Source organism: Nyctereutes procyonoides, unplaced genomic scaffold, assembly GCF_905146905.1.
Source record: "Nyctereutes procyonoides isolate TBG_1078 unplaced genomic scaffold, NYPRO_anot_genome, whole genome shotgun sequence".
Lineage (NCBI taxonomy): Eukaryota > Metazoa > Chordata > Mammalia > Carnivora > Canidae > Nyctereutes > Nyctereutes procyonoides.
This window is the reverse complement of record NW_026575082.1, coordinates 768,755-781,910: the sequence shown is the minus strand read 5'-3', so window position 1 is coordinate 781,910 and position 13,156 is coordinate 768,755. Positions and strand designations below refer to the sequence as shown.

The window sequence follows — 13,156 nt, the reverse complement described above, 5'->3', positions numbered from 1 at the left end:
GTTAGCTTTCTTATTAATATTTTGACATAGTCACCACCTGCTTGCTTTGGGGTGGTTTTGTCTCCTATACCTTTGCCATTTCTTTCTTCTTAGACTACCAGAGACACTTCATTTTAAGGTGTATCAAATTGCACATAATTAATACTTTTATTTATTTATGAACAGAAGGAAATGCTAATCCTCCAGTAGGAATATTTATTCCTCTCACATATTGACACAAAATATTTGTGCTCATTCCTCATACATGTATTTCCTGTTGCTGTGGAGAATGCTGTATGTGTAAGTCCACGCACACAGCCCTCTTAGCGCTAGCTGCTGCATAGCACATGCAGTATTTTACAGGGGCCCGCACAAAACAGCCGAAACAGTTCTGAGTATTGGGGAAGTCCTGACTTACCTTGTTGCCATTCACCCCATATCTGACCCTGTGATTAATATTTTGATTGTTCTGGATGCTGAGGAGATGGGCCGACATCATTCTGAATAGAAGGCAAGAGGATGAGTCTCCCTGAAGAGCGTCCTGAGTTTGCCCATGTCCTCTGTGCCAGTTATGGCACAGAGCAGGGCTGCATTCTCAGAGCCCTCCAAGGGCTCCAGGTCCTGGCACACTGCTGGGGTCCCGCTGCCTTTTACACAGTGTCTGACTCTCCTTGTAGCTCCGGGCTTTCTTTGGTTCAGTTTATCTGGAACACTGATGCTCCATTTATTTCTCCCTAAAACACTTATTTCAAATCTACAGTTTTCCCACACCCATTCAAAAGTTTAGTAATGTGATTTAGAATTTTACATGTACCAATTTAAACTACTTTCCTACCTTACTAGATTTTCTATTTCTTAGGACCCGAGACTATACATTTTGTTTATTCTTGTGTGTGTGGCAGTGGACTCTGAGTGTATTTAGGTGTATATCTACTTTCATTCCACTTACGTACATCTGTACCTTCTGAGCTCTAGAGCCTTGCTGACCACTTGCCTTCCCTGAGTGAAGCTCAGGCATGCTGCCCGCCCCCCCAACCCTTTTATTCCCTTTTAGCTCAGGGCCGATCTTTTCTATAAAACCTTCTCCAAGTTTCCTCAGAAAGTTGAACATAGAACTAACCTATGACCCAACATTGCACTACTGGGTGTTTACCCTAAAGATAACAATGTAGTAATCTGAAGGGGCCCTACACCCCAATGTTCACAGCAGCCATGTCCACAAGAGCCAAACTAAGGAAAGAGCCCAGATGACAGGTGAATGGATAGAGAAGATGTGGTCTGTATGGACAATGGAATATCACTTAGCGATCAAACGATGAAATCTTACCATTTATATCGACATGGATGGAAGTGGAGGGTATTATGCTGAGTGAAGTAAGTCAGAGAAAGACAATTATATTATTTCACTCATACGGATTTTAAGAAAGAAAACAGATGAATATAGAAGAAAGGAAGGAAAACTAAAGATAAAAACAGAGAGAAGGCTAACCGTAAGAGACTCTGAACTCTAGGAAACAAACTGAGGGTCACTGGAGGGGGTGGAAGGTGGGGGACAGGATCACTGGGTGACAAGCATGAAGGAGGAGGGCACAGGATATGATGAGCACTGGGTATGATATAAGACTGAGGAATCACCGATCCTCTGAAACCAGTGATACATTATATGTTAATTAATTGAATTTAAAATGAAACCTTCTCTGACTATTCAGGCCAGTGATCACCTGTGCCAGTAACCACTTAGTAACCTGCTTTTATGCATTAGTGCCATTTCCCATGGTGACCTTGTGAATATGTGGCATTTTACATGTACTATTACTGAGGCTCAAAAAGATCAGATTTGGGGCAGCCTAGGTGGCTCAGCAGATTAGCGCTGCCTTCAGCCCAGGGCATGATCCTGGAGACCCGGGATCGAGTCCCACATCAGGCTCCCTGCATGGAGCTTGCTTTGCCTTCTGCCTCTGTGTGTGTGTGTGTGTGTGTCTCATGAATAAATAAATAAAATGTTTTTAAAAAATCAGATTTGTCATTTGTCCAAGATCATGGAACTAGTAAATTTGGAAATTAAGAATCAATTCAAGTCACACCTAACCTCAACCCTGCAAAATTCAGTTACTCATGTTTCTTCCTGATGGAGCGTAGAAATCAGGGTTTGGAGAATTTGGGAAGGTGAATGGCACGGGAAATCAAAGGAAAAGGAGCCTGGACTTAGTGGCCACTTGTGGGGTGGTTGGAGGGGTGGTCCTGTCCTTCACCAGAGGGAGAAATGTGAGTACATTTGATCTCTTTTGTCTGGCACCGGAAGAGAAGGAAGTGGGGCTGTTACTTCTGTTGTCTATCTTCACGTTAAGGTATCTGTGATGACCCTGAGATCGAATACACTGATCTGAACCTAAGATATGGGTCCAGACTCCTAGCGGGGATGTGACTGTCACCCTCAGCATGCGCAGCATTGGCAACGTTCAGCCTCTGAGGATCTGAGTGCCACTCGTTGCCGTCCATGGTGTGTTGTACAGAGGTGATGGGGTGCCTGGCCTGCTGTCATTTGGGCGTCACCTCTTGGTTTCAGCATGGATCTTGACCTGGAGGTCATCGGTTCGGCCCCACATAGGGCTCCGCACCCCCCAAAAGAAGTAGAGGATGTCACAAAATGAAAAATGCAGGGGGAAATTTCAGATAAAACAGCATCTGTGCTATTTCCCATAGATGACAATTAACAGGACTACTTTTGATAGAACTTCTTGTTAAAATGACTTTTCTTTTGCTCAGTTTAAGATCTAAACAGAAGCCTCAAGCTGGCAGGAGTGCCACTGAGCCCTTCCAGGGGCCGTGGCCTGTCACACAGTGACACCTCGGCAATAGGTCTCATGGGTGTTGAGGGCTCACGTGCCGTCCTCAGACTGCCTGGCAGGGCTGCTGAGTCAGGAGAGAGCCCCCCACTCGCGGCATCCTAGAGCTCTGCGGGGTCCATGTAACGATGAGGGTCACTATTGCTGCCTTGTTCACTCAACGTCCAAAGTGGCACACAGCTTTTCCACTCAGTGTGGGTGGAGTGGATCACAGTTGGCCAGTTAGCAATAAGATGAGCTTAAAATATATTTGGTATCCATTACCTTATAATCTTTAACTGTAATTCTCAAAATGATAGGCTTAATGGGTTATTTACAAGTCATGTTCCTGTAAAGTACTTTACTAGTCGAACAGAGTTCTAAATTTTAAGATTCTACAAATTACGTTACTAAAAAGTAAGCTTAGTGATGCTAATTATACTCTGTCAAATTCATGTTTGAAGTTTGAGCTTCTAGTGATTTTTAACATTAAAAAGCAAATATACTATCATTTTACCAAAATATACAATGTGTATAAACTGAAGCTTCTGCTTCCTATGTGATATTACAGTCTTAGTTGAAGATACATTTTTCTTGATAGCTTTTGTTTGTAAACTGAACTTGCCTTGTGCTTTGTTTTAACCTAAAGACTATCCACATTCTCTTGTTCACCAGCCTTGAGGGTACCTGTAGTCACCCGAAAACATCCCATGGGTGTTTATTGTGACACAGTATTTCAGGAAATAACAAATCCTTACAGCTCTGAAGTGATAACAGTTGTTTTATTAAATGTAAGTGCTCGCTATTTGAAGAGAACACTGTGGAAGAGCCTAGCAGGTGCCCCTCGGGCTCTCACTCAGCCCCTAGCCCAGCAGCCCCTGCGCACTCTTGGAGGGGAGTCTGCCAGACAACGGGCTCCTCATGCCTTGTGCTTCTTGAGGCAGTCTGACACTTTCCAAAATAATTTGATCAGGATACACAGAGAAGAAAGTCACATTCTTCCTCCATGTTGGTCTCTGGGCCTGCAGAGCCAGCACACCAAGCTCTGTGGGGCACCACCACCCGCCCTGCGCCCCATGTCTACTCCTGGGTCAGGGGTCTGTCCTATCACTGGTACCCGTCACAGACGAGCCCATGCAAAAGCATGATGTTGCTTTTCCTTCCTCCAGCCCCAGGCACCCACCCCTTCCCAGACACTGCTTCTCGGCGGCTTCTCGAGCCTTTTCCATGCACCGGCCCCCTGGGTGCCTCACCACAGCCCCACAGAGAGAGTGTTGTCTGTGCCCCAGAGTTTAATAGGAGGTCAGGGGCACACAGAGGTTGGGTGCCCAGTGCCCCTGGTAGCTCTGGGCCTCATAGCCCGGCCGCCTTCTGTCCGCAGTGCCCTGCCATCCCGGGACCAGGCCACCCGCAAGGCCGGGAGGCTGCTGTGTTCTGTCCCCGTGCTGTCCTGCAGCGTCTGCCCTCCCTGATTGCTTGGCCTCGTGGTGGTAGCAGGACCATAAGTAGCCCAGAGACATTGAGGTACTGTTTGAAAGCTGTGTGCTTGGCAATTAAAACTTTTCTTTCTGACCAGTAGCGTTCCTAGGGTTTTTAAGATGTGAGCTTTATGGACAAATAGCCCATTATGAATATTTTAATTTTCTTTGACTTACTTACAGATTAGACTCTCTTCACTGACTCTGAGTCCTTCACATTCCTTTTCAAGTGTACATTTGTTAGTAGGTGGTAGATCCATATGAATTGCCATTTTGGTCAAAATGATGGACTGTCAGCAGCTTCGCCACATTGTGTTGATACATTATATCTGCTGTTTTCCTGACAGAATCAAATTAGGTGCATTTTTTCTAGAGTTTGAAGCATATCTGAATGATCCTAAGTCTGAATATGAACAAGAGCAGGGTGAGGCCAGACTATAATGTATGAGGGTATGAGCAGAATGAGTCCATCCGTTAAGCCCAGCAAGTAGCTGAGTGCAGCTTGGGTAACAGAGGAGCCGTTTATGAAGTGTCATTCAGGCTCTGGCTCCTCCTAGTCCAGGGACTAGAGACGACAAGCACTGACCATCTCTCTGACCATGAATCCCAAGCTCTGCATCATGGTCTGACCCCCACCACCTCCGATCCCCCCTCCTGCCACTGTCCCCCTCAGGCCACACCACCATCCTGGGCCTCGGGGGGTCCTCACCTGGGCTCGGAAGCCTGGCATTCTCAGGGGCCTAGTCTTCCTTCTAGGATATGTTGGGTCCCAGCAGTCATCCTCACGGGAAAAGTATACTGTTTGTTCTTGTAAAATGAGTAGATGAAGATTATGATGCATTTCAAATATCTGTTCCCAGGGAGATATGCATGATTGCCTTACACACATGAGCAGCCCATTCTAGTATCCTCTACAAACGTGGCATGGGGCGTAAAAAGGTTTCTAGGCTTAAGTGTTAACAGATTCATGTATTTTAAAGTCTGAAATCTGGTATTATCGTGAGGTTCAAGATAATAAGTCTGTATGGAAAACATGAGCATGAAGGTATTGCATAGGTTTGAAGCAAACTAACCACTGTGGTGGGTTTTATTTGGCAGTTTGCGAGTGAACTTGGACATGGGCAAAGCCGCGTACGGGTGGATGATCATGAAGGATGAGAGCATCCCCGGCACAGTCGTGCGGACCAGCACCATCCCAGAGGAGCTGGGGCGCCTGGTATATTTACTGACTGACAAAACAGGTACTGCTGCTGGCTCATGTTTGCCTTTGGTGTGCTTGCTTCCATCCAGTCCAGGCTGATCCTGGGTGTGTACGCGCATAGTGCATATTGAAGTCATTCAAATTTAGAATTTTCCAGACTTCACCTGAACACTGGCACATAACTAACTGGATAAGCACACTATCATTAGAATTAGTAAAATGTTAAATTCTTTTTTTTTTTTTTGAAGATTTATTTATTCATGATAGACTTAGAGAGAGAGAGAGAGAGAGAGAGAGGCAAAGACACAGGAGGAGGGAGAAGCAGGCTCCATGCTGGGAGCCCAACGTGGGACTCGATCCCGGGACTCCGGGATCGCGCCCTGGGCCAAAGACAGGCGCTAAACCGCTGAGTCACCCAGGGATCCCATGTTAAATTCTTTGAGATTTAAATGACACGTTTGTATATTTTTAATTCTCTGCTGCCGTACCATTGTTTGTCAGGTGTTAGGTGTATTTCTTACACCTCTTCGGCAGCTTGTTTCTTACAGGATGGTACTCCTGAGCTGTTGACGTACAGAACCAGACGTGTGTGGATTTGGTATTTTAACAGTAACATTCTCTTAGTGAGCCTTAGCAGCAACTATCCCACCCTCACATCCATGCCCCAAATTCTATCTGTTCTTATTTCATTTTTAACTTTTTTCATCAAAGTATTCTTGTCAATTCATAAGGTACTAAATAAAAGATAAATCGAACCCAATGCTACAGTGAAAGTCCTATCAACAGGCTAAAGTCCCTCCGTGATTTGTTCATTCATAGTTTAAAATCCTGGTCATTCTTGGAACACCCAGGTGGCTTAGTCGATTTAGCGTCCAACTCTTGGTTTTGGCTCAGGCCATGAGATTGAGCCCCAGGTTGGGCTTCTTACTCAGCACAGAGTCTGCTTGAGATTCTCTTTCTCTCTGTCCTTTCCCTCACTCACATGCATGTGCTCTCTCTAAAATAAATACATCTTAAAAAAAATTTTCCTAGTAATCCTTGGTCAACTAGAACTAAGAATATTTGTATAACTTATAAAATATGTCTCAAATAAAATTCAACATTTTTAATAACATACTATGAAAAGCTTCACCACAGTCAGGAAAAAGAGAAATCCAACAACACTATTATCTAATGTGTTTTATTCCTTGCAGTAAGACACATAGTAGAAATAAGCTGTACAACCAAAAGAAGGAGCAGATATTTGTAGATGAAACAATGAACCAAGGAATCAGCTGCTAAAAGTAAGAATCAGTGAAGTGGCGGGTCATAGGTCGAGATAACAAAATAGCTCCTAGCATGTGGAGTAACCTTAGGAGTGCAGTCCCTGCTCTCACCGTAGCACGAGCGAAGGTGAGACACATGAGCATGAACGTGAGGGGAGTGAGGGATGTGCATGAGGATGATCAGACCCAACAGAAATGAGAAAGAAGATGCAGATGAACGGAGGGGCAGACTGTGGTCCCCAGCATGAGGTCCCCAGTGTGAAGATACAGGATTCTGTAGAGCCCGCCTTCTCCACGAAGTGATAGTTTTACTGCAGTTCTGTCAAAATCCAGTTGCTGGTGGTGTTTTGTTTTGTTCAATTTTTAAGTTTAAAGTGGTTTTTAAATTTATTTAAGTCATCCCTACCCCCATTGTGGGGCCCAAACCCACAACCCCAAGATGAAGCATCACACACACACACTCCACCGACTAAGCCAGCTGGACACCTCGATGGCATTTGATTTTGGTCAGGGCTTGTCATTGTGGCCCATCGGGGACTATCCAAAGAACACTGACGTAACAAGGGGTTCAGGCTCAGGAAGGGAGGCTGAGAGATGCCCTCAGATTTCTCCCTTCCTGACCTCGTTGGGCTGACAGGGAAAGATTTCAAGGAATAAACCTGTAACAATGTGGAAAATAAGCAGACATGCCATCACGGAAGTTGGGGTATTTCTTTAAGGACAGGTGGAATGATTTTGCTGGAGAAGCTGGAGTGAAGCAAACCCAAACTCAAAACAGTTCCGGAAATGACCCCACAGGAGAGAGTCCTGGAGAAACCGTGAGGTTACAGCACACGGTATGTGAGGGGAGGCCCGGGGGGCCGTCAGGAGCAGAAGAAACCCACCCTCCTGCCCACGCTTGGTGCCTGGATGTCATGTGTAAATGCAGCAGGCGCTTGGCTTCCAGCATGTGCAGGCATAGATTCTGTTTACAGAGAAACCCAGAGGAGCCTGAGGAAAGGCTGTTGGATTACAGGGGAGCTTAAGGACATCTTTAAATTCAGAGTCAGAATTAAACTACATCTCCCTATGCCTGCAACAGTGGGGGCATTTAGTTTCCAGAAGCCCACGTAGAATAGCAGCAAAACACGTAACATAATTAGAAATGAGTTCAAACAGAACGTACAAAGCCTGTGTGGATGGAAGAGCTGAGTGGATGGGCCCATGTTCTTTGTGATGAGGACTGAGTGGTGTGGCACTGACATCATCGTCCCCCATGTGAAGTCCCACCTGTGAGGCGCACGCTGCCCCAGGACCTTGTCTGCACTGTCATCAGTGCAGGGTGCCCGGCGCACCCCTCGTCTGTCCCAATGGACGAGCCTTGGCAGCCTCCGCACAGCGGTGTCCCTCCAGCCTCTGTTACCCGGGGGGACACATGTGCGTCTGCAGCAGACCAGTGTGAGAATGTTCATTGTATCATCTCAGACAACAAAACCAAACTGAGCATAACTCAGAGAAAGCCACTGTGAGTACAATATAGCCCATGGAATGTTTGTATGGCAGTGACAGATGTCACGGTTCACGTTGGACCGGGAGAAGTCTGGGACCTCCCCTTTAGAGGCCTGGACTTGAGGGGGATGCGGGTGTAGTCTAGGCCATCCTGTTTGCACCACAAGTCCTCTCGTGGCCCCTTCAGTCTGTATGTAATGTGCTTGAGGGTCACACTGACCTGTTTGTTCAGCTCCGTTTACAGATAGGAAGCATAAGCCAGAGGGCAGCGGGTATACTTGAGGAGTAACTGGTTCTCTCTCCTCTCCCCGTGTCTCTGGCTGTGGGAGAGCAGCAAGGGAGGAAGGATTTGTGACATTATTTCTCCTCAAAATGCTAACTTTTCATTTTGCATTTTAAATAGTGATGGGATCATCTTTCTGTAGCTCCTCTTTTTTTCTTTGGATTCTGAGTTACATCTAGGATAAGGATGAGTGGTTTTGCTCAGAGTCATAAAGGTAAAACCACATTTCCCTATGTCTCACTCTGCGACTTTTACAAAGCAAAAATAAATAATCTGGGCTCCTGAGACTTAAAAAGAATTACAGAAAATTATATAAAATATGTTAGAGAAAATCTTCTGCATTTCATTTTCCAAAAGGCCTATTTGTGGCAGTGGTTGTTGGAGGGACCTCCTGTCCTTACTTCCTAGTGGTGAAGCTGCATGGAGTTTTAAACATTTTTAGTATTTTTTTAAAATTTCTGGTCTAGAACTTTTTCAGAACCTTTCTCAATAAGGTAAACGGCACTTACGGAGCACATGTGGTGTGCCACACGCTGCAGTAGCCCCGTGCCTGACCTGGGGTTGCGGGGCCACAGGCACGGTATCTGCCACTGCTTCCCCTTCACGGCTGCCCCTGCTCAGGCCAGGCTCCCAGGAGCACTCAGAGGAGGGAGTATGGCTATGGCTGCTCGAATAGGCCACACTGACCAAATCGTAGGTGTACAACGTCAAGGACGAGTTGTGTAGCTGTCACGTCACTGCAAGCACGTAGTAGGACTTAGTGCTGTCCTCACTTTGACTTTATAGAAACTGGCTCCTCACGTAGATGGAGGCTGCCAGCCCGCCAGGGGTTGAGCCCTCACCTCTTAACAACACATGGTCTTGGGCAGACCCCCAAGCCTTCCAAGCAAAGCCATGTGTTGTCAGCCAGGAAGGTTTTGTGGCAGGTGGTGGCAGACGTGCGCTCACACTCACCCGCCCTCCGCCTGGGGGTCCTGGTGCAGCTGCATATCTGGTGCCTACTGGTTAGTGTTGTATTCCAGGAGCTGGAGTGACTGTGCTCTCTTTTATTCCTTCCTTTTGTCACATGCATGATTCATGTCCTTCACTGTCCCCTCAGTACATCCAGAGTTGGTCAGTCACCATGTTGACTTCCACCATCACAGAGGGTCTCACAGGGCAGTGGATTGGTAGAAAGGTGAAGAATTTGGGGTGTGAGACAGTTTGCAAACATCATCTGCTGAAACGATGAAGAATGAGCTATTGTGTGAGGAGCCTTTTGCTGCTGACATAATCATAAGGTGGTCCTTGGCCTGATTGTGATCAGGCTTGTGCCTCATCAATAAGCTTTCTGACAAGAAGCGTCTATCACACTGCCTCTCGTTTGCCCCAGCAGAACAGAAAATGAAGTATCTTGTGATTGCGTTATAGTTTCCTTCTTGTGGACTAGAAAGCAGTGTGGTGTAATTAGGTTTGATTGGGGTGCACGTTTCCGGTAAGATCTGAAATTAATGATGTTGCTATAGTGACACATGTGTGGCCACCAGTGCGTGAAACATGAAGTAATTCATTCGACAAGAGCAGACATCTGTTAGCTGCCAGGATACAGAGCGTATTGACACTGACCGGGAACAGTAGACATGCCGTGATAAATGAGCAAACAGTGTTGGCACGCCAGGACAGGTCATTTGTACCGAGTCCACTGCAGCTTGCTTCTCTGCACTGGCTGCTTTGACAATGCCATTGCTTAGAGAGCAGTGCTGCCGAGAACTCATCAATTTTAAAACTTAACTCAGGCTGCAGCCTGATAAAGAGCAAGGCACGAATTCCTTTGTTGGGAATTTTTATGTTCATGTGGAACAAAACGTTACCAAACCACACCCTGACACAACAGGTTGGCAGAACATGCTGTGGCTCTAGCACTCGTGAGCCCGCTTGCCCTGTGTTTTGCAGCAGGGTCACGTCCGCTCCCAAGGCCATGTCCTCTGCGGTGGGAAGCTCTGTTTCCAAGGTGGGCAGGGGCGGCGGAGCATGACGCATGAGCCTCATGGGAGAGATTTAGAGGTGGCCCCCCGTCCTGTGGGCCAGGGCCAGCTGGGTATAACCTCTCCTGCCTGAGGAGGACGGCTTGCGCATCCGGTGCCAACACACTTGCAAGGTCGGGCTGGTATGGTGATGGACTCGTGTGCACTTGCATGTGTGCCGGGCCATTCACACTGGTTGAGACACTTGGCACAGGCAATGTTTGAACAGATGCGTATCATACCGGGAATCACCATCTTCTGAGAAAGCTTCATTTTACAGCAAATATAATATGTGACTCCAAATTAAATGTCAAATATTTTAAAGAATATTACCACACTCTGCAGTGTGGTAAAATAGTCTTAGCCACTTTAGAAGTTGTTTCCATTCCTCATTCCTTCTTTGTAAAATCTGAGTGGCTTTGTGTTCTTGGCACCATTGATCCCATATGATCATTACTTACGGCAGGTCCCTAACCAGAACGTCGCTGGAAATCCTTCGGTCTGGGTGGCGGCCTGTCCCTGTCTGCCGCAGGTGGAGTTCTCTGTGTTACTTTGCAGCTGCTTCTCCAGGACGTCTCCCCTCCATGGATGTGAGAGGGGTGCCAGGATTTTCTTAGAAATTGATTTCCTCTTTGCCTGCTTTTGCTCATTGTACTCCAAAGCACTTTGCTTTATTAAGGAACTACAGCATTTTTGTTTTTCAGGAAGCACAAACACACCTTTTGTCAAAGGGCATTTTCTGTCCCTGGTGTACTCATAATGGCCAGGTTGCTTCCCAGCAACCTGGGGGGCATCTGTCCACCCGAGTCAGCCCATCCCTGTCATGAAGCTTCAGATTTGGGACATGCTAATACTTGTATTCAGATAACAGAGACTATACCACCTGTCACCTGGTTGAAGTCATGATAATTGTTTAAAATTTGAAAAATAATTTTGCATTCCTGACTCTTTTAGTGACTGAGTTCACGTTAAATGTCCCTGCTGCACGAGAGAGCATAGAAAGTCAGAAACTAGCCTTGACTCTCCTGTTTAATGTTCTGTAGGATCCACTCTGAGATAAAAACATCACTGAAATTTAAAAAACTACTCCAGGATTCATCAGTATGTTAAGAGATAATATGCACTGCTCACATCAAGAAGTGTCTGCATACATACTCCAGTTTCTCTAACCCAGTATTTATTCAAGTGGCAAAATCAGAGTCAGATATTTCATTGTTCATTTGGTGAAATAATAGTCATTTGTTTGAAAGTGTCCATTATAGCCTCTGTAAAACATGATTTCTTAGCAGCTGGGACGATGGCACCAGATGCAGTGTTTGGGCCAGCAGGCTGCTGGGGCAGGCCACACCAGTATGGGGCACACCTGCTGCTCTACCACCGGTGCAGGCAGAGCTGAGGAGGTTTCTGTCCCTCACAAAGCCACCTGGGGAACTGCAGCCCCTTGCTCACCTGCCCCCACTCTGCCCTTGGCAACCCCTGATGGGCCCTGTGCTTCAGTAGGTCTGTCTGTGCCAAACGTCTCCCACGAATGGGTGCACACACCATGTGGTTTTTGTGTGTGGCTTTTTCCCCAGGTTGTCCGCACTGTCTCGTGTGTCATTACTCCATTGCTTTTTATTGTGGGATAATATTCCATTGTTATGAATAAACCACATTTTATTTATCTGTCAATTGAAGGACATTAGGGTGGTTTCTGCTTTTTCTGTTAGGAACAATGCTGCTATGAGCAGGGTTCTAGCCAAGGGGGCTAGGCAAGAAGAAGAAAAAGGCATCCATGCTATAAAGGAGAGTAAAACTGGTCTTTATACAGAAAATCCTAAGGAATCCCCTAAAAATCTGTTAGAATTGATAAAGGAGTTTAGTAAGGTTTAAGATACAAGATGAATATACAAAAATGAATTGTATTTTGATATCCTAGCAACAAATTATCCAAAAATAGGATTAAGAACAGAATTCCATTTACAATGGTATCAGAGAATAAAATCAGTACTTTATAGTGTTAAGATGGCAATAGGATTTCCCAGATTGATTGACAGATTATACAAGATCCCTCTCAACATTCCAGCTGCCTTCTTTGCAGAAACTGACAAGCTGGTCCTAACAGTCCTGTGGAAATGCAGGGGCCCCAGAGTGGTGTCAACAGTGTTGGGAACAGAGGTATCGGCAGGCAGGCTGGGAGAGCAGGACGTCCGCCTCACACCACACAACCAGCGACCTAAATGTAAGATTGGCCTAAATGGTAGGGGTTTCTGTAAACTGTGGAGTTTTCAGCAGCTACTCTAAATTTGTTTTCTGTTTCATTCTCTTTTGCTCTATTAAGCACCAGAATAAAGAACTTTTAGGATCTAGCTCAGTATAAAGCTTTATAAACATAACCCACAAGGAGAAGATAGAAAGAGTTTAAATCTGGACTTACATTTTCTTTTAATTATTTTAAACTAAAATTTAAATGCAGCAGTATATTTACTAGTTTAGCATCTGCTGGTATGCGTCTGTGGTTACTCTGTGGCCTCAGAATTTCTAGAGATCTTGGTGGATTACTCTAGAGATTTCTCCAAACAGCAGCAAGAAGCAAATGTGATGGCATAGTTAGAGTTTTGATCTCAGAACCTGAAATGCTGTCATCAGGGTAAT

The 13,156-nt window shown here is 45.8% G+C and overlaps 1 protein-coding gene across 5 annotated transcripts in view; it reads left to right on the top strand.

The window, feature by feature from the left end:
* LOC129514446 (probable phospholipid-transporting ATPase IIB) overlaps nucleotides 1-13,156 on the top strand; it is a 242,290-nt gene that overhangs the window by 165,696 nt on the left and 63,438 nt on the right. For all 5 annotated transcript variants that reach the window (XM_055333018.1, XM_055333020.1, XM_055333016.1 and 2 more), the window contains one exon: nucleotides 5,381-5,523. In XM_055333018.1, the coding sequence (XP_055188993.1) occupies nucleotides 5,381-5,523 (143 nt within the window). The remainder of the gene's footprint in view (nucleotides 1-5,380; nucleotides 5,524-13,156) is intronic.